Source organism: Sprattus sprattus (assembly GCF_963457725.1).
Source record: "Sprattus sprattus genome assembly, chromosome: 9".
NCBI classification, from domain to species: Eukaryota; Metazoa; Chordata; class Actinopteri; order Clupeiformes; family Clupeidae; genus Sprattus; species Sprattus sprattus.
Window position 1 is genome coordinate 27,473,816 of NC_137928.1, and position 21,670 is coordinate 27,495,485.

The 21,670-nt window shown below is 44.5% G+C and overlaps 1 protein-coding gene across 1 annotated transcript; it reads left to right on the top strand.

The window, feature by feature from the left end:
* Positions 1–922: 922 nt before the first annotated feature.
* On the top strand, positions 923–20,056 carry cpda (carboxypeptidase D, a). The gene is made up of 21 exons (XM_080844723.1): positions 923–1,681; positions 2,260–2,507; positions 8,444–8,586; positions 8,729–8,898; positions 9,237–9,676; positions 9,917–10,108; positions 10,334–10,501; positions 10,605–10,714; positions 10,819–10,921; positions 11,189–11,331; positions 12,570–12,739; positions 13,236–13,541; positions 14,496–14,691; positions 14,971–15,106; positions 15,284–15,430; positions 15,611–15,709; positions 15,984–16,042; positions 16,163–16,294; positions 16,887–17,072; positions 17,270–17,372; positions 17,559–20,056. The coding sequence occupies exons 1-21, from the start codon at positions 1,026–1,028 to the stop codon at positions 17,783–17,785; spliced, it is 4,134 nt and encodes a 1,377-aa protein (XP_080700849.1). The 5' UTR covers positions 923–1,025; the 3' UTR covers positions 17,786–20,056.
* Positions 20,057–21,670: the final 1,614 nt, after the last annotated feature.

The window sequence follows — 21,670 nt, forward strand, 5'->3', positions numbered from 1 at the left end:
GCCATCTGCAGGACAGAACAGATATTGCAGTTATTAGACACAATATGAGTGTTGACAGAGGGATGTTTATAATCTGAGGTGTCACAATGTGTGCCTGGGTGTGGGGAGAAATCAGGGCCCTCATTGAAATCCCTTGATCCAACTGTGTGCCGGGGAAGTCAGCCCCATCTGAAAGAAAGAGGAGCAAAAGAGAGACATGACATTCTGTGCACAGGGCCCAGACTTCAAGGTTCTGCCCCGGCTCCTCTTATATTATGAGTATCATGGTTATCCTTACAAGAGTAGTAATACAGAGGTAATAAGTCTCTATACGGTCACAGGATTATTATTCTTACAATTGTGGCCATAATAAGCCTATATACACATATTGGTTCAGAGAAAGGCACCCTCACCTGCAGGGTCTTATGTTTAGTTAATAAAGTGTCTCCACAGTGATAGTTTGTTCTTTCCGCATTGGATATGGGTGATTTGCAAAATGAGTAGAATTCCTTTGACTGAAAGCATTTATAGCATAATCCACAAAATCAGAATAACATGACTTGTTGAGGATTTTTTCACTGCCATGTTCACGAAGGCTTTTGACTTAGTTTACTTAGTAAATAGCCTATGACTACGATGTTGCCCCTGATGTTAACTAATTCATAAAATGACACATAAATACCATACATTCGTAATCGTGACTTTAGATGTGATTATATGCAAGCAAACGAATGTTATTTTCCATTACGCTATAATTTGTATTAGCGGTTAGTTGATTGGGCCCACTTGTTCTCTACATCGGAATCAGGTCAGCTCTACGAGATCAACACCAGTGCATACGTCACGATCATAAATAGCAAGCGCCGCCTCCCGGATGGTGACTACTGATCAAACTCCTCCCCTTGAAAGGTTAACAGGAAGTTATAAGTTGAAAACAGAAGGAAGACGTTGGATACAGAGAGGGGAATCGACGTTTCCATTTTGGGCGTATAATTTTTTATTATTATTACGCAGTTGAATGGTTTATAAAGTAGGCTCTCGGGGACATGGCGCGACTGAAAGAAGCGCGGCTACAATTCCACGCGGGACTATGCATTGCACTTTGTGCTGTCGTTGTTGTTTCCATCACCTCTCTCAACGCCGTCTCTGCTGTCGCTACGCCGAGGGTTCTGAAAGGCACCACTCCAGAGGAAGGGGAATCATACAGCAAATATTACAACTATGAGGATCTTACCCGGCTGCTCAAATCTCTGGCGATAAAATATCCTCTTATTGCTAATCTAACCAGCATTGGCCAGTCTGTGTTGGGCCGAGAGCTTTGGGTAATGAGAATCACAAAAGACCCTAATGCTGATCTCCCAGGGAAACCTAAAGTCAAATACGTGGGAAACATGCACGGGGATGAAACTATTTCTAGACAGGTTTTAGTGTACCTGGTGGAGTATTTACTTGACCGATATGGCTCTGATCCGCGGGTGACGGAGTTGATCAACAGCACGGATATTTACATTATGCCAAGCATGAATCCTGATGGCTTTGAGAAGTCTATGGAGGGAGACTGCGGCGGTAACCATGGTGGTCGTGAGAATGCCAATAACCTTGACCTCAACAGAAGTTTTCCAGACCAGTTCGATACTATAGATGTCCCTAATGAAGACATCCCTGAGGTCAACGCTGTAATCAAATGGATCATAGATAACAAGTAATGTACCCACTTTGTTCTGTTATGTCCTCTTTAAATTATTAAAAAGTCACATTGCACCAAACAGTAATGTGGGCAAGTGGTTGTTAGCCAGTAGTTTTTTTCAGTGTTAATCGTTAACATTTGTGAGGGTATTTGTCTAACCTTAAGATTACTTTTCATGTAGCAGTCGTCACAAAGAAATCAGTTAATAAATAAGAATGTGAACGCAGCTAAACCGTGTAGACTTATCCTACTAACTGTTCTCACATATGTTCTTCATCAGAGTAAACAGGCATCAAATGGTAGCCTGTAGCTGACAAATCAAAACAATTCTTGTTCTCCCATGTAATAGCCTTTTTCAGGGTGCTCGTTTCCTCAACACACATACATTTCTGGTCCTGCAGTGCACAAATCACTTGCCACACCACCAAACAACAGCTGTGTGTAAGCTACCAGAACAGGCTGGACATAACTGCATTCATTATATGGCTAACTTCTGTTTACCCATCCTGTGGTCCCCAACATTTTGGACCCCAACACTGCTGTCTGCATATGTCCGTACACCCTCAGATAATACTTGTGCATCTCACACATAGGTTTGTCCTGTCTGGGAACCTCCATGGAGGTACAGTGGTGGCCAGCTACCCGTTTGATGACTCTGCTTCCCATAAGGAACAGGGGCAGTATAGCCAGTCGTCAGACGACTCCCTCTTCAGGCACCTGGCTCGGGTCTACGCAGCCAACAACCCCGCTATGGACAAAGGCACCCCCAAGTGCGAGGACGACCCCAAAGAGCACTTCAAAGACGGCATCACAAACGGCGCCAAGTGGTATGATGTGTCTGGTAAGAAAGGTGTTCCATGGATCTCTCTATCTCACAGTGACTGCACCACCATGATGTTGTACGCAAGCTCTCAGTTGCCAAGGTGACAAAGCTCGTCTTGGGTTTGTATTTCGGCAGCCTTTTGCCTGAGGGGATTTTGCACACATTCTTTAATAATTGACCGGTGTCAAGTTTTCAGCATGCCTCGTGAAATGTTCACACAAATGGTGTTTATGTGGAAGCTACAGACTTATAATTAACCTCATTTAGCTAGATCTTTTGCAACCTATGTTGCTCAACATCTTAGGGTTGGCCCTTAAGCACTTAAAACAGTGGTATTATTGTTTTATCTGTTGTGGTGGTGTATGTAGATGTCCATCATTTGCCGGTAGACTCAGCTGTAAGACCATACTGTAAAACCATACATCCAAGACATGCTATCTATCCATTTTCTATTATTCAGAAGCCCAAGGCTTCTTGTTTCAGGTTTTTTGTTTTGTTTACAACAAACATACTGTCTGGCTTCCTCATGTTTCACCACTCCTTCCTTCCTGGTCAGATGAACCTGATCTCGAGTGTGTGCCCTGAGGTTTATGGCAATGCTGTACGCCATGTAATCGGAAACTGTTGAGAGCAGACGGACTGACCCCCCTCTCTGCTTTCCATCAGCTCACAATCTGACAACAGAACACAGTTCACACTGTGGCTGTGTGGCTGCGTGCGTGCGTGCGTGCGTGCGTGCGTGCGTGCGTGCGTGCGTGCGTGCGTGCGTGCGTGCGTGTGTGTGTGTGTCGCGCATAAGGAGATTGTGAAGGGAGATGGTTGTCCAGGTAGAGCAGGAATTCAGCTACACTTAAGGACAGTGTCTGGATATTGTCACTGATTAACAGATTACAATAAACAAGTTAGCAAAAGACAAACTGAAAGAGACTTTCTTTGACTGTGAAAACAGGGCCTTTTATAAATCACATCCTTTCAGTTGTCTTTCTTCCTAGCCCTCTAACCAAACGATTTCTTGAAAAAGGTTGAAAAGGTCGTATTTGGTAACAGCTGTCCCAACACAATGCTGTGTGTCAGCCTCATTTGCGTCCACTGTCCAGTGCGCTGTTGGCAGTGTTAAAAGAAGACCGATGTTGCTGTTAAAGGTGACAGACTTTTTACAAGCTGAAGCTAAATTTGGAACCTTGCAGTCATTGTCAAGGAAGGAAAGCCTTTGTTTGAAGACTGCCTGATGCTAGTCATACGTACACTGTTGTAATGAGGAAGTGCAGTGCTCTCAAGAGGCCTTCACCATTGTGTGTGGATATTCATCTTCCCAAGTGAGCTATTCCTTTGATTCTTTGTTGTTTGAAGGATATGCCGTGGGTGTCTTTCAAAAGACATTATTTTACAAATGGAGGTTTTGATTTTTCTGACCGCATGGCTCGCCCAACAAAGGCTAACATGGCAGTTGGTGTTGGTTGGTTGGTTTAAGATAAGAGAGGTCGATTAGTGCCCGCTCGTATGGTGATCAGCAGATTAGTGTCAGGATAATGCTCAAACTGCCATCACATACTTTTAAAATAATTTACTTTAATTATCTTCTGGATTACAGGCTTGTAATGATATGTCATTTTGTCAAGATGAAAAGTGTGCATCCCACTGCCAATGGCAGTTCACAACCAAACCTTTGGTCTTTCAATTGGGCATTTTATACTGCCTTTCAACACAGGAATATTGCACCATCATTCTGAATTCACAACGGTGTACACTGCAAGAATTCAGCTTTCAAAATAAGCAAAATGATCCGCCAACAGAACAGGAACATTTGGCAGGATAGGGGCGTGATGCAGCCTAGCAGCTAAACAAAATGAAGTAAGAATACTTCGTTGTCAGAACACACAAATCCAACATGATGAGCATGACCGTGTTGTACATGATGCACCTCTGCTCTTCTATAAATGTGCCAGCCTACGGTACGTTTGAGTCACGCAATAATGAGATGACGATGTGATGGATTTTCTTTCTCCCTGATTATCAATAATGATGGACTTTTTTTTCTTGTTCGTTGTGCCACGCCTGTTTGGTTCAGTGTAAACAAGCAAGGGGGCGTAATGGGGGCTCTTCTTAATGGCAGTGGAGCGGGATCTCTCTTTTTAAAAGGACTAATGAAAAGTACATGCTACAACTCACATTTCTATGGGAAAGTATTTGCATAGGAGATGCAAGTTTCCACCTGTGTTGACCTTATCAGGTTGTTCTGTGTGAGAGTACGTGACACCTGATTTGAATGGGGAGATAACGAGGCAATTGCGTTCAAAATCAACTTTTGAAGGTGCCAGTTTGTTGCTGTCTGTAGTTTGACTGTAGTTTGAGTGTTTTGTGAAAGTGAACCTGGTCATGGGTTAGTGAACCTGGTCATGGTGTGGAATGTGCTGCTAGGCGTGTGCAAATTCATGCTCTTCAGCAGGAGGGTCTTAGCAACTTATCAGGTGTGTGAGCATCTCTTTCTCTCTTTCTGTGTGTGTGTGTGTGTGTGTGTGTGTGTGTGAAAGAAAGAAAGAAAGAAAGAGTCACACAAAATAAACCCCTAGTAAGTTCAACGCAGTGCACTGAAAAAAAAAAAACCAGCCACACTCTGCATAGCTTTAATTACAGTTGCAGATCTAAATGCACGGCATGCCTTGCATAGCAGAAGCTTGATGTGTTTTGAAGCATGCAAAAAAGAAAAGAAAAAACGATTTCCCAGCACACACAAACCTCAAATTTATGACCTGACAATTGCACAATTAGCTATTCTGGAGACGTTTTTGTGTTGATTTTTAGAATTGTGTTGAGTGAATAGTGATGCATGTACTCATCCCAGCACTAATGTACTCATGTCTACTCGTGTTGTGATACCACCTCTGTTTGAAGCTTAAAGCTAGATAGAAACAGGTGTGTCAGACAGTGGGAAAACTTACAAGTGTTGTCTGCTCACATTTCATGTTGCTATCCAGTCAGGAGGGACACGGAGGCTCAGAACTCTTGGGTGTTTTGGCACCTAGACCTCAGTTGGCTTTCTCCTAAGGGATACGCTAGGACTCTGTTTGTATGTGTGTGTGTGTGTATATGTGTTTTTTTGTGTGTGTGTGCATTTGGGCTTTAGGCCTCCTGGGTGTTTTGCGCTGGGCTGCTGGCAATGAGGCGGAGGTTGTGGGATAGGATCGGCTTTGTCACAGCTCTCTCTGTTTGCTCATGGCTCTGTGCCTCTGTGCCTCTGTGCCTCTGTGTGTGTGTGGGTGTGTGTGTGTGTGTGTGTGTGTGGGTGTGGGTGTGGGTGTGGGTGTGGGTGTGGGTGTGGGTGTGGGTGTGGGTGTGGGGCGTTTTGGGGGGGCCAAAACTCCATGACATGATCACTTTCAGTCCTCTCTGCCTCCCGGCATGTGACTTGGGGCGGTGGCCTGCTTATCTGCAAATAATGAATTAACATCCAGTGTGGTGTGTGTTGATTTTGGAGGTTCACCGTAAACCTGCTCCCTCATCTTCTGACCCAACCCAGTGTTTGGTTCTGTCTCACATCTGCTCATCTTTGCCACAGCACTCCTCTTGGAGCTCCCTTGGTTGGATAGCGTGTTGCATGTTGAAACACGACTTAATGAAATCACTAGCTCAGTTTACCAAAACAACTGCCTCACTCACAGGGTAAAAGGAACGGCATATACAAAACAGGCATGCTGATTTCCAGTGGGTGCAGTGAAAAAGCCAAAGCATCTGTGAAAACACACAGAACTGCCACAGACCTCCCCCAGACTGACGTTTGCTCTGTTGTTTGTGTGCGTGGTTTGCTCTTTCCCCCGATGCTGTCACCACTGCTCCTATGCTAGGGCCAGGTAAGGGCGTGCATAAACCCGGGGGGATTAGCCAAGCCTTAATCGCGGTTGCGGTTTTTTTTATCTGCCCCCCTCTCAAGTGATTACTGCTCACGGCTTGCGGGCGGTCCGTGTCCTGCACGTACAGCATGCACTACTCCCCCTCACTTTTGCCTCTGGTGTGTGCGTGTGCGTGTGCGTGTGCGTGTGCGTGTGCGCGTGCGCGTGTCTGTGTGTGTGTAGGGACTAGTTGCTAAAATTCATTCACCTGTGCAGTTGTGAGTTCATAAAACTGTGTAGAACTTAAAGTGAGCCTAACGTGTCATAGGTTATGCACTTTTTTAGTAGTATGATACTTCCTGCTAAGTCTCTTCATGAGTTGCATAACCAGATAATCAGCTCCTGCCAAGTCCAAATCTGTACTGTTAAAGGGATAGCTCGGTTTTTAAGACAAGAATCTGTATGGCTTCCCCGTCACCAGTGTCATGCAATCATGCATCACTTACCCCCGACAGCGTCCTGTGAGCAGAGTTCTCGTCCAAACGATGCTTTATGTCAATTTTATCAAATGTTGTCTCAGTTTTCATCGTTTTCCTGTGATGGACGTTTCTCTCAGGCAACTTTGGTGAATCAAACTTTTGCGAATCAACTTTCGCGAATCAAACAGGTAGACTCTAGCTGTGAGATTGCATTATCTAGCGTATTGAAAATAGGGCCAAGTGATAACGAGGTGTGACTTTTTCCACTACAATGTTTTTGGGATGCAAATATATCACTCTTTTGAACACATAATGTTTTGGGAAGAGAAACTTTTTATTTTGCTGGGTCTAGCAAACCTGCCGGACTACTTTCGTTTTGACCAAAACTGGACGAGAACTCTGCTCACAGGACGCTGTCGGGGGTAAGTGATGCATGATTGCATGACACTGGTGACGGGGAAGCCATACAGATTCATGTCTTAAAAACCGAACTATCCCTTTAACTTACTCTTGGGCTGACCTTTGGTGAACTGACTTCATGAGCCGAAGCAACTCGACCCACTGTCTACGGGTCATTAGTCTCGTGTGTTTGAGTCTGTGCTGTTTCAGAACCTGGAATACTCTACAACTCTTCTTCACGCATCTGACTTCGGTAGGGTTTCCCCGGTGACTTCTGCTGGTATAGATGGGAAACTAGCGAGGGAAAGGCTGTGTGCGGTGCCTTGTCTTTGAGCAGTGTCTGCTTTCTGGTTCCATCCCCCCCAGTGATGTGGGCCTCCGTGGCACCAGTGCACAGTGCTTTTAGAGGAGTGTGACACAGCTGGTCAGTTTACCCTGGTGGCACCGAGCCACTGCAAACACACTCAGCCACCGAGGTCTGCAGACACAGGCCCCCAGTGTACTCTTAACATCCAAAAAGCCTTTTAGCCTTTATGAGTCATTCTTTTATTTTGTATAAAGTATCCTTAAGCAATAAGCCCCAAGAGGCCGTGCTTTGCGCTGATTTTAGAACAGGTAAGGGAGTTGTTAGGCACGACGCGAAGCCCCCTTACCTGTTCTAAAATCAGCGCAAAGCACGGACTCGTGGGGCTTATTGCTTTTCTAAACCTGTTACTACACATATTTGATATGGTTTCATAAATAAAGACAATTCAATTTAAGAAACAATAGTTTAATGATAAACCGTCATTCTTCCGCCACTAAAAATTATAGTTCCTAAATAAATCGTTGCCACGCAACCCTTGAAGCAACGCAACAGCCAGATGAAACACTGGGTATGAAATGCGCTATATGAATGCCCTGTCCATTCGCTGCGCAGTAATATGGAATGTAATCAGGTCAAATTGTAAGGTAATGCTGGATTTTACAACGGCTTTTAGCCAATCACAATCAAGGATTTGAACAATCAGGTTTAGAATTCATATTTTGTGTATGCGGTAAAAGATTTCCTTTTTCCAAGAACTATTTAATGGTCTCGAGTTGTGGTCTGTATAACCAGGATCTCCCCCACTTTATCTCATGGTCAAAATATTCACAAGTCTGCCATGATCTCATCTGCGTTGTAGAGAGCTCTTGACAAGGTTAGTTTGATCCAAAATAAATGATCATTTAATGAATCGATTCAATCTTTAAATGAATCTCTTCAAAGGTGGCATGCAGGACTTCAACTATGTGCATGGAAACTGCCTGGAGGTCACGATGGAGCTGAGCTGCTGCAAGTACCCCCCCGCCTCCCAACTGCTCCGGGAGTGGGAGAACAACCGCCAGGCCCTGCTGGCCTACATGGAGCAGGTCAGAAACATATCATCTGCTCCTCGTAAAACAAATGAGGATAATGCTTTTATCCTATAATACTTTTTTTGAAAAATGTCTGCAATCTTCAACCATTCAACCTCACAAGGGTTTCAGCTGTTTCCTTGTTTGTGTGCTGTAGGTCCACATCGGAGTGCAAGGGTTTGTGAAGGAAGCCAAGCATGGAGTGGCGTTGCCAGACGTCAGAATTTTAGTGGCGGGCATCAATCACAACATAACTACAGGGCGCTTCGGAGACTATTACCGTCTGCTGCTGCCGGGCAACTACAGCATCACCGCCATGGCTGCTGGGTGGGTACGGCTTTTACAGACCCGGTGAAATGTCTCCCTTCCTCCCCGGGCCTTTGAAGCAGCTCTGGCAAGAGAGTAATACCATCACATGGGTGGTCACGCTGTTTCTTTTTTCCTTAGGGCAGTTCAGTCTCCTGCTAATACTTCTTCCTGTCAGCTCTCTTAGTTGTATAAAGGGAATTGTTATTGTGAAATGGTTGATAATTTTTTTTTTTTTACGCATTTTAACTGACTGCGGAAAATGCTTTATTTTATAAAACTTTTGAGGTAAATGTCCGGTGAATGTAGGTAATATTGAATGTACTCCTAAGCACAGGACATTAATTTGTTGACTCCAGATACACCCCCATGACTGTTACCAATGTGCGGGTGGTGGAGGGCAAGGCCACGGAGCTCAACTTCACCCTGGCGCCCCTGACGGATGAGACGGCTAGGGCTGTGACCTCTGTCCCTATGACTGACACCACCACCACCGCCGCCGCAAGCACTCCTACCTCCTCAGCCCCCACTGGCAGTGAAGGTACCAGTGCCGAGACCTCAGGCTCCGACGTTACTGCTGAGTCCAGATCCTCGTCGAGCTCCAGTTCTTCCACCCAGCACGAGCCGCTCCAGCCCCAGGACTTCCGGCACCACCACGACGCGGACATGATGCTGTTCCTGCGCAAGTACAACACCGAGTACCCCTCCATCACGCGCCTCTATTCCGTCGGCAAGTCTGTAGAAGGCCGCGAGCTCTACGTCATGGAGATCACAGACAACCCCGGTGTTCATGAGCCAGGTACTCCAGCACTCTGGTTTGCATTTCCCACGGTGTCTTTGAGTAACCACCATGGTAACCATAGAGAGACAGAGAGGGATTGAATATTCAGAATGATCTCTAGTCTCTTTGTCATTTAATGATGGTGGTAGTTCAACCTTGCTTTCAGTAATTAGACCGAATGTGGGATACCTCTGTGCTAAATAATGTAACGTCATTCTGTATGGGTGCACTGCTGACATTCCTCTCTCTCCTTGACAGGTGAACCTGAGTTTAAGTACATCGGCAACATGCACGGCAACGAAGTGGTTGGACGCGAACTGCTGCTCAACCTCATTGAGTACCTGTGTCGTAACTATGGCGTTGACACCGAGGTCACACAGCTCGTTGACACCACCCGTATCCACCTCATGCCCACTATGAACCCTGACGGTTATGAGAGGGGCAGGGAAGGTGAGACGTATTCAGAGCCACAAAGCCTTAGAAATTAGTTTTAGCATGTAGCCATGCTGCGTGGTGAAAACAGACCTCTCCCTGCTTTATGGCTTTTCTCTGTGTTTGGAGATATTTACAGAACAAGTCATGTGGAAGGAATAGGAATGACTTGATGTGTATTATTGTGAGGAAAAGAAGACAAAGACATCTTACATTTTTTCCTCCCTTATCATTTCTCTGCAGGAGACGTCCGTGGGTACTTGGGGCGGAACAACAGCCGCAACTATGATCTGAACCGGAACTTTCCAGACCAGTACGCTGCCGTCACAGACCCCAGGCAGCCTGAGACCATTGCAGTGATGAACTGGTGTAGGAGTTACCCGTTTGTGCTGTCTGCCAACCTTCACGGAGGCAAGTACCCCTGAAGCGTCATGCTCCACTGAAACCCAATGGTCTGTTTGTTTTTGTGGAGGCCCTCAGTGGAGTGCTGTAACCTTGTTCTCTGTGCATGTAGGGTCCCTGGTGGTGAATTACCCATATGATGACGATCCTGAGCAACGCACAGAATACAGCAAAGCACCAGATGACGAGGTTTTTAAAATGGTTTCTCGTGCCTACTCCCAGGTGAGTGTACTTACCCCTCCTCTCGTTTGACAGAAGTGGATAGTTTACCAATTATACACCTTATATTGATATTCTTTCTGTTCAATCATCGTTTAATCCTGTAGGAGAACCCGCTCATGCACAAAGGACACCCTTGTGAGAAACTTTACCCAGAGGAGTACTTCAAAGATGGCATCACCAACGGAGCAGAGTGGTACAATGTCCCAGGTGAGCACTGGTCTCCAGCAAAGACTACATGTATACCAGACACAGTCTGTGTTTAGAAGTGTACATTTGATTCATCAATGTTGAAATGCGAGTACAGCAAACTGTTGCAGAGTTATAAAAACTATACGGTCTTGGCTGCAGGCTTTACTGAGATTGCGTATCCTTTTGTACAGAGACGACTGTACTGAATTGCTTACGGCCCCCTTAGAAAAATCTGAATTGCACTCTCTGCCCTCTCTCTCTCTCTCTCTCTCTCTCTCTCTCTAGGGGGCATGCAGGACTGGAACTACCTGAACACTAACTGCTTTGAGGTGACCATCGAGCTGGGCTGTGTGAAGTACCCCCGGGCCAGCGAGCTGCGCAGCTACTGGGAGCAGAACCGCCGAGCCCTGCTGGAGTACATGCACCAGGTCTGTGCTCTAGACAGACAACCCTGTCCGCTAGTCATAGTCATGGTGTCTCTGTCCTTTAAGCACTACTAGTCATAGTCATGGTGTCTCTCTGTCCTTTAAGCACTACTAGTCATAGTCATGGTGTCTCTCTGTCCTTTGGCACTACTAGTCATAGTCATGGTGTCTCTCTGTCCTTTAAGCACTACTAGTCATAGTCATGGTGTCTCTCTGTCCTTTGGCACTACTAGTCATAGTCATGGTGTCTCTGTCCTTTAAGCACTACTAGTCATAGTCATGGTGTCTCTCTGTCCTTTAAGCACTACTAGTCATAGTCATGGTGTCTCTCTGTCCTTTAAGCACTACTAGTCATAGTCATGGTGTCTCTGTCCTTTGGCACTACTAGTCATAGTCATGGTGTCTCTCTGTCCTTTAAGCACTACTAGTCATAGTCATGGTGTCTCTCTGTCCTTTAAGCACTACTAGTCATAGTCATGGTGTCTCTCTGTCCTTTAAGCACTACTAGTCATAGTCATGGTGTCTCTGTCCTTTGGCACTACTAGTCATAGTCATGGTGTCTCTCTGTCCTTTAAGCACTACTAGTCATAGTCATGGTGTCTCTCTGTCCTTTAAGCACTACTAGTCATAGTCATGGTGTCTCTCTGTCCTTTGGCACTACTAGTCATAGTCATGGTGTCTCTGTCCTTTAAGCACTACTAGTCATAGTCATGGTGTCTCTCTGTCCTTTAAGCACTACTAGTCATAGTCATGGTGTCTCTCTGTCCTTTAAGCACTACTAGTCATAGTCATGGTGTCTCTCTGTCCTTTGGCACTACTAGTCATAGTCATGGTGTCTCTCTGTCCTTTAAGCACTACTAGTCATAGTCATGGTGTCTCTCTGTCCTTTAAGCACTACTAGTCATAGTCATGGTGTCTCTCTGTCCTTTGGCACTACTAGTCATAGTCATGGTGTCTCTCTGTCCTTTAAGCACTACTAGTCATAGTCATGGTGTCTCTCTGTCCTTTGGCACTACTAGTCATAGTCATGGTGTCTCTCTGTCCTTTGGCACTACTAGTCATAGTCATGGTGTCTCTCTGTCCTTTCTTTTGGCCCTGATATACTTATTGTCTTGTGTCTGCTCTTTGCTGTTAATACCGTGGGAGATTGGAGTGCTTATGTTTTGTCTTCTTTGTTTCAGTGCTTTGCCTGATGGTTTGATTTGCCTCAAGGTCAGATTGTTTTTCTCTTGTTCTTTTAGGTCCACAAAGGAGTGAAAGGAATGGTCATTGATCTCAAGGATGGCACTGGAATCCCAAATGCCACCATCACAGTGGAGGAGATTGACCACCCTGTGAGGACCTACAGGTCTGGGGACTACTGGAGGCTCCTGGTTCCTGGAGTGTACAACATTACTGCCACTGCGCAAGGGTGAGGAAGTGGGGGGTTCCTTCAGGGATGAATAGAGGCATTATGGAAAGGTTTATTTTTACTGGGTTGAGTGGAGGCAGAGTTCAACACTTGAACACCACGTCAGCGAAAGCTTGCTCAGTTCCGCTTACTCACAGTCTGCTTAGATACAGGTGTTGGTCACATCCTGTAAACACGCAATCGTGTTTGGTGGAATGCTGTGTTGATCCATGGCTTGTCCTCTGCCCTCAGCAACTACAACAGCAAAAACAGCAACTACACTGTACTTGAGTGAAAGAAATGGTAATTTTTTTCACTCAAGGTTGTAGGAAAGGTTTCTTTGTCCCAACTATAGCAATTCCTCAATAATAGAGGTATTCTGTATGCGCTGCTCTCTCGAAGGTGTCTAATGATGGTCTGCTCACAGTTGTCTGATGTCAGTGTTGTTTTAATTCTACGGTGCTGCTTTTGACACAGTCAATGACAGTATACCCCCTTCCATGCTGTGCACGTGCAGATACTCCGCAGTGAGGGTCACGGTCACCGTTCCCGCCAGGGGGGCGAAAGAGGTCAACTTCCGTCTTCCACGTCTGCGGGGTGAGTGGGCGGGCCAGACGGCGAAGGGCGGCGCGGAGCCCGCACAGGACCCCAGCGAGGAGGAGTTCCAGAGTTTCATCAAAGAGCTGTCCATCGGCTCGGGCCTGGACCAGCTCATCCAGAGCACGGCCACCGAGAGACGCCTCCGCTACAGCAACTACAAGGAGCTGTCTGAGTTCCTGCGCGGCCTTCACCTCAACTTCCCCAAGATAGTGTCACTCCACAGGTAAGGATGAGGAACAACTGAGCAGCACGTTAGTTAGCACGTTGGCTTTACCTTACCGATGGTGTGTCGCAATGATAATATGGTACGAGAGGAACTCCTTGCTCTTACAACCCCGGCCATTGTTTAGTGTCGAGAGAGAGAGAGAGAGAGAGAGAGAGATAGCCAACATTTGCATTCACTTTCAGTCATGAACATGCCTTTACATTTACAGACAGTCATGTCTGATGTTTTTGTCCAACATGACTCATGGCTATTGTTCAGCTATATAGTTAGTAACACAGTCTTACACGTGGGTTTAGATCGACTCTGTGAAACGTTCCCACACAGAGCCATTTGTTTTCTAAATGTCCCTGAGGCCAAAAATAGATTGGCAAAAACAGATTGGAGGCTTCTCAGGAGACAAGTCGGACAACTAAAGTGCTCTTTTTCTGAAGTGGCTTTGGACCTCTGACCCCTTTTGTTAGCAGCTGAGTCTCAGCCTTGTCTAGTTCTGATTCCCTCATGGTCTTTCTCTCTACTTCTATTCGACTGAGTCACAGTACACTTTGAGCCTAAAGGCAACCTGTGCCCTTATCACATGTTGTTTGTCCAGGTTACGAAAGAATGATACGTCAAGTGCTGCTCAAACGCTCCTCTGTCATGCATTGTTTGTCCCCAGGCTGTGGAGAATGATGCTGTTTGTTTTAGCGGGACAGCCCGTCTGCTAAAAATGCCCACATTGCATATGTTGTTGACACAGGATATATATTGACATCCTGTATAAAAGAGTATTTGCATTTGAGAGTTTAAGTAATTCTGTGTTGCTATGTTGGCTTTTGTGGTTTTTATGTGCAGGATGTCATCAGAATCATCTGCACTAATAGCACCGGGGCCTAATGGCATGAACTGTATACCGTGTGACTAGATTTCCTTCCTGTGGTTAATGCGCTGGTTCTCTCTGCTCTCTGAGTTTAGTCTGGGCCAGAGTTCGGAGGTCAGGACCATCTGGGCTCTGGAGATCTCCAACAACCCTGATGTGCCGGAACCATCCGAACCCAAGATCCGATTTGTGGCGGGGATCCATGGAAACGCACCAGTGGGCACAGAGCTGCTACTAGAGTTTGCTGCCTATCTGTGCATCAACTACGGCAAGAACCCGGCCATTACCAGGGTGAGAGAGTCCACTCCATCTATGAGAAACTTTACAGACACCACCTTCAAATATGTACTAGAAAACTCATTCACAGATGTGTGTTGCACTGCAATGGATTTAAAATCTTAAAATTAAACTACTCGAATGAATCCACAAAGTTAGTCGACAGAACCCTTTCCTGTACCCGAAGCATCACATTTTGAAGCCAGAAACTACCCACACAGGAATACAGGAACACATGAACACATTAACAATTACCTTAGCATCTCATGACTTCCTGTCCATCCACCTCCGCAGCTCATCAATGAGACCCGTATAGTGATCCTGCCTTCCATCAACCCAGATGGGCGTGAGCAGGCCAAAGAGCGCCAGTGCAACTCCACCGCAGGCAGGACCAACGCCAACGGCAAAGACCTAGACACAGACTTCTTCGGTCAGTCTCAGCATGTTGTCTTGTACGCTTGGTCCAATGTCCAGTTTTACAGAGACTAGCCTATTAAACTGAATTTCTAGATCTGTTAGATAGATTATATTATTATAATTTCAGCAGTGATCATACAAAGTTGCTCTGTTCTGCTAATACAATTTTGTTGTATCTGTGCCACGAAAGGAAATGCATCCCAGCGTGTTGTGGAGGCCCAGCCAGAGACGCGTGCTGTGATGGACCTCATTCTGGAGAGAGGCTACACTCTCTCTGTTGCACTGGATGGAGGATCACTTCTGGCTACATACCCCTATGATAAACCTGTGCAGTCAGGTAGTGGAGCGCCTAGGGGTTTTACACACACAACACACATTGTTATAAGCATTTTGTAGGTCTTGATGTGTTCCATGTAATGCTTTAGCGATGCAAATTACTTTTTATATGAATGGAAGGTTATGTGTTTGCACATTTAGAGAATTTACAGAATTTACAGAATTTCTTTTTCTGTTTTAGTTGAAAATGAAGACACCCTTAAGTATTTGGCAACGGTGTACTCCGAGAACCATCCCACAATGCACCTGGGAAACCCTGGATGTCCCAGTGAGAGCCAGGGTATGTTTAGTATGAAATTTCTTGCCTTTATGTGACACTTTCAAAGTGCCAAGCCAAAATTAAGCGAGCCAGGAATGATACCAATTACAAAGCTACAACAAATATGAGCTTATATTCATGTCGGCCCCATAGATCTGTAAACAAAAGATTTAAATTGCTATGCTACCACATTATTACAAAATATTGCTATATTACTACATTCATTGTTACTAAAGATTATTATGGTGCTCACTTGCAATTTCTGACATGAATGTTCCATCTTCCTGGGGAACAGTGGTGATCAATGGTGTCCTTCGGGCTGCAGAGAGGCACAGTCACATGGGCAGCATGAAGGTATGTGTCTCCCCCTCCTGGTCTCATCATGAGACTCCCCTCCATCATCATCAGACGGATATAAGAGATGTTTTTCTGAGGTGAGTGGATGAGGGAGACCTTTGTTTTTTTGCGCTGCAGGATTTCAGCGTGGACTTCGGCCATTGCCCAGAGATCACCGTCTACACCAGCTGCTGTATCTTTCCCCCTGCTGACCAGCTGGCTTCGCTGTGGGCTGAGAACAGGAAGTCACTGCTCAGCATGCTGGTGGAGGTGAGCATCTCTCTTTCTCTCTCTCTTTCTCTCTCTCATCCTCTCTCTCTCTCTCTCTCTCCTGGTCTCTCTCTCCCTCTACCCCTCTACTTCATCCTTCATCCACTCCTTGTCTTCTGTTGGAGTTCTATAAATCAGGCCAAGATATCAAATGGAAATCAAATGGAAAATGATACAGCCCTGCTGACTAATTTTATCAGTCTTGATATACAGCACCATGTTAAAGGATATGTCTGGTATTTTTAAACATGGGCCCTTTTTACCAACTTGTGTGGTCCAAATGTTTTACGAGAGACAAAAATGATCGATATCGGTCCAGTATTGAGTTAGAACACTATAACCAGCAACTGCAAAATGGCTATACAATGTATTCCTATGAGGCAGGCATACTGTCAAAGCTGCTTGGTTTCGCCACTGATGGGCTCATAATGTTATGTCAGTGTCTGCCAACATGGAAATTATCATTATTATATACCTGTGTCTGTGTACCTTAATAACTGTTAAAAAAACTCTACAAAATCTAAAGTCAGTAGTTGACTTTTCCTTCTTGTGCGAACGGAAGTGTTAACTGAAACTGGTCCTCTTCTCCCAGGTGCATAAAGGCGTGCGTGGTGTGGTGAGGGACAAGAGTCGGAAGCCCATTGTGGGTGCCATGATCGTGCTGAATGGGGGAGTGCGGGTTTTCACCAGTGAAGGGGGCTACTTCCACGCCCTCCTAGCCCCAGGCTCCCACAACATCGAGGCAGTCGCAGAGGGCTACCAGCAACAACGACAAAAGGTCAGAGAAGAACACTACTATTACTTCCTAAATCATACCTGTATGAACAATCCATCCCAAATAAAGCTCAATTATGGATTAAGTGTAGTTAAAAAAATGAGTACAAATAATGTAGAGTGTACATATACTATATATATATTGCTCTGCTATATTGTTTGTGCTATATTTTGTGTGTAAATATATTATCTGTGTTTCAGGTGCTGGTGTCCTCATTTCAAGCTGCCAGCTCCATTATCATTGAGTTTGACATGGATAACCACATATTCGGTCTGCCCAGGGAGTTTGTGGTGGCAACTGCAGGTAAACAGCTCATGTGCTTCAGTGCTATGTCATTTCTCATATGAAGAGTATTAAATGTCTATAGGCTTAGTATCTCTAAAATTGTACTGACCAATTGTACTGGCAATGAGTAGCCAGATACTAGTGTTGGATGTTTATTGCTGTCACGCAACCTGTTACCTGTTACCTGTTATCTCTATCTTTCAGCTGCCTCCATGACCGCTCTCATTGTCACGGCCTGCATCATCTGGTGTGTCTGCTCAGCCAAGTCCAACCGCCAAAAGGATGGTTTCCACCGGTTACGGCAGCACCGCGACGACTACGACGACGAGATCCACCTCACCTCCATGGGCTCGAAGAAATCGCTGCTGAGCCACGAGTTCCAGGATGACAGCGAGAGCGAAGAGGACACGCTCTACGCCAACAAAATCTAACGTGCCCCCTGACTCCCGCTCCTCCTGTGCACCGCCTGTGGCACCGCCCTGCTGGGGACTCTGAGAACAATAAAAGGCCATCATCCCCCCCCCCCCATCCTGCCTTAGTTCAATGGCCCAGACCAGGCAATGTGGCCCTACCCTGGAAGAGACAGCAGTGGGCACTCATACCATCCCCTCTTTCTACCCCAGTGCTCACACAGATTACCACAATAGGTGCACCACAGTTGCCCCCGGTGTATTTAACCAATAGACGTCGCTAGCAAAACACAAACACAGTCAAAAATGGATGAAACTATTCACCAAGCATTTCCTTTAGCCTGTCCTCTTGTACATCCTTAGACCCTTAGCGCTAGTCCAACCTTCCCTAATAGGCACCAGTTGACGCAACTTGTTGTCCGTGTGAATGAACCCTCCGAGTGATTTCATGAAACACAGTGCCTTGAGCGATGTCAGTCGGGGACTACGCTGCCTTCCGGCTGCCACCGCAGCATGAGTTGTGTGCTTAGCTAGATGAGTTAGCGGAGTGGGAAAGAGCGCTACACTCCCACACAGAATAGAAGCGGTCGCCTCTGGTTCCCTCAGCCGAGTTTTGATGCAGCACAGATATGGATTGAGTGATGAAGACTGGAACACTAGCAGGCTTTTGATTTCCGAGCCTCATTTAATAGGTGTATCTCTCAGTCCTTCGTGAGGAATGTTCAGCCATGTTTAAATTTACAAAAAAAGCTGGTTTTGTATTTAGGAACTTCATAGTAGTGATGTGGACATGAATGGCATGATTACAAATGTTCCATATACCACAAGTGTAGTTGATCAGCCAAGAGGGTTTTGCTGTCCAAAGTATGCTGTTTTTTCACTGTGGATACAAAATCATATCCAAGTAAAGTTACTTTGATCTGTGCATCAGTATTTGCACACCAAACGCACCTTGGCTTTCACATTGTGTGGTACATGGGAATGATTGTGTAAATATGACTTTGCCTCTGAGCAGTAGGCTCAATGAGAATGCAGGTGAGGGCATACATTCAATACCAGCATTACAAACCCCCCCCCCCTCGTTTCTGTCCAAAATTATATTCACACTTGCAAGGATACTTGTATCAAGCACAAGAATTCCTGACCAATTTTATGCCACAGGAATCCTCAAGCTTCACAAATGAGAGAGATGTGTGGTGTGTAAGTATGGAAGAGGTGAAGACTGTGTCAGCTGTTCCATTTGCTGACACAGACACGTAAAGACACCCTGTACAATTCTGTCCTGAAGGTTATGTTGCACTTTTCCCGTCCATTGGGCAAATGGGTGGACTGCTCAATCAACTCCAGTCCATGGTCCCGTCACCTGTCAGCATATGATATGTTGTAGGCAAACCATTGTCTACACAAAGAGGTATGATATGCGTAAAATTATTTATGTCTTCAATGATTTCAAGATTGTGTGTGTGTGCTGATGTGGAGGAACTAGGATCTTTTCATCAAGGGATGAAGACAAATTCAGCGGAAAATGTTTGGCCATCTCCATCCACTCCTAATAGCAAGAAACACTACTCTCGATCTTCATCTCGACAAGCCCTAATCTAATCATCAAACAAAATGACAGTACACTGTTCCAAAAGCAAAGCAGGTGAAAGATTCCAAGATCTTAAACTATATGAGTCTCAGTGTATCAGTTATAATTCAATATTTATTTCCGGGTTGAGTTACATGGTTGTATACCAGTGTTCTCTTATACATCATACAACACAACATTAACTTTCTTCTACCACTCCAATAAGTCCGCAATGATCAAGTTCAGACAGCCTAAGTACATTTCTGTATGTTGGACTGATGACTGTTTTTATATGTTACAGTTTGTAACTTGGTTCATAAATGAGTGATAAAATATTGTTCTGCAAGAACAAAGAGTCCTGGTCAAAAAAAGTTAAAGTTGTTCTGTGGGTTGATTGAGACAGGTAATTTTTCTTTTTCAGTGATTACTTATTGCCGCTGAAAGTTTCTGTTCAATAAAGAGTGTCATGCTGAATTGAGTTGGATTGTACATTTTGAAATGACTTGTAATGGTCGTTGTATGTGTCGGCTTTGATGTATAATATTTTTTTTATATAAAAAAAATTGATTGTAGATAATAACGTTGCCAATTGTGTGTGAATGATAAAAACAAGTGCAATTTATTTTCAAAATGAATTTACACAAAAGAGCATATCAAATCCGTCATCTCTATGTTGGTATTGTGATAATCAAACATGCAGGTGAAATAAAACTTAAACTGAACCAATTCTGTTTGCCTCCCTCTCTTGTGTATCACATGTGCATATGAGTTTTTTGTTTGTGTCTTTTTTCCATCCTTATTGGGAGAGCATGTTTTAATTTCTTGACAGACATACTTTTAAGGCGACATAGTATGAAAATTCTACTTTTTAAGTGCTTCTACACGTTAATTTGGGTATCTGGCCTCAGTCCACGCTTGTGAAGTTCCCCCAAATTCTTGGCTGCTGTCATCCCTGTTGATTGTGCACCGTTTCCTACCACACCTTTTCCTTCCAGTCAACTTTTCATGAATATGTTTTGATACAACACTCTGTGAAGAGCCAGCCCTTTCAGCAACTGTCAAGTCAGCAGTCGTTCCCATGTTGTGGTTGTGTGTACTGAACCAGACTGAGACATTGAAGGCTCAGGAAACCTTTGCAGGTATTTTGAGTTAATTAGCTGATTAGAAGGATTTTTGATTTCCGTGAGCTGTAAGCTGTAATCATCAAGATTGAAAAAAAAAAAAAAAAAAGGCTTGAATCATGCATCTTTATTCATAATGATTCTAGCATATATGAAGGTGTCAATTTTTTTACTAGAAAATGCATTTCCTGAAGGAAATACCAGTGCATGAAATGCAAACGTTAAGAAAGGAAAAAGAAAAGTGAAAGAAGAGTGGAAGAAGGAAAGAAGAGTGAAGAAAGGAGAGAAGAGAGGAAGAAAGAAAGAAGAAAGGAAAGAAGAGTGAAAGAAGGAAAGAAGAAAAGAAAGAAAAGTGGAAGAAGGAAAGAAGAAAAGAAAGAAGAGTGAAATAATGAAAGAAGAAAGGAAAGAATAGTGAAAGAAGGAAAGAAGAAAAGAAAGAAGAGTGGAAGAAGGAAAGGAGAGAAGAGAGGAAGAAGAAAAGAAAGAAGAGTGGAAGAAGGAAAGAAGAAAGGCAAGAAGAGTGGAAGAAGGAAAGAAAAATCGAAGAAGGAAAGAAGAGTGGAAGAAGGAAAGAAGAGTGAAGAAAGGAAAGAAAAGTGGAAGAAGGAAAGTAGAGTGGAAGAAGGAAAAAAGAAAGGCAAGAAGAGTGGAAGAAGGAAAGAAAAATCGAAGAAGGAAAGAAGAGTGGAAGAAGGAAAGAAGAGTGAACAAGAGTGGCTCTGGATATAAAGAGAGAGTGAAAATATTGAAAAAAGGGAGATTGAGTAAGAGAGATTGAGTGTGAGAGAAAGTAGACTGAGAGGAATAGAGAGAGAGATGGAGAGAAAGAAAAGTATAGAATGGAAGGTGTCTTAATGTTACTAGTTACAGTTAAATTGAGAGGGACAGAGAGAAGAGGTTCTTTGGATTTGGCGCAGGTGTCAGTGAAGCACAGGTGCAAGCCAGTTTAAATACCCTATTATGATGTCACAATGGCCCAATGTAAGTCAAGGGGAGAAATTTAGATTCGTTTTTCTTTAATATCTTAAAAAGTATAAAGTTTAGAAAAGTGAAAACATACATAGCATAAGTGTCCTTTACAAGACCTACGCGACAAAGTTTGAACGAAGTTTCTAAGTTAAGCGGTTCGAGCTGAATTAATCGCAGAAAAAGGTAAGAAGAATAACTAGAAAATGCATTTCCTGAAGGAAATACCAGTGCATGAAATGCAAA

Excerpts from the sequence above, each read along its gene's own strand:
- cpda (XM_080844723.1), top strand. The coding sequence starts at position 1,026 with ATGGCGCGACTGAAAGAAGCGCGGCTACAATTCCACGCGGGACTATGC. Across the intron at positions 9,677-9,916 it reads CCCCGGTGTTCATGAGCCAG|GTGAACCTGAGTTTAAGTAC; the intron begins GTACTCCAGCAC and ends TCTCCTTGACAG. Across the intron at positions 16,043-16,162 it reads GTCACATGGGCAGCATGAAG|GATTTCAGCGTGGACTTCGG; the intron begins GTATGTGTCTCC and ends TTTGCGCTGCAG.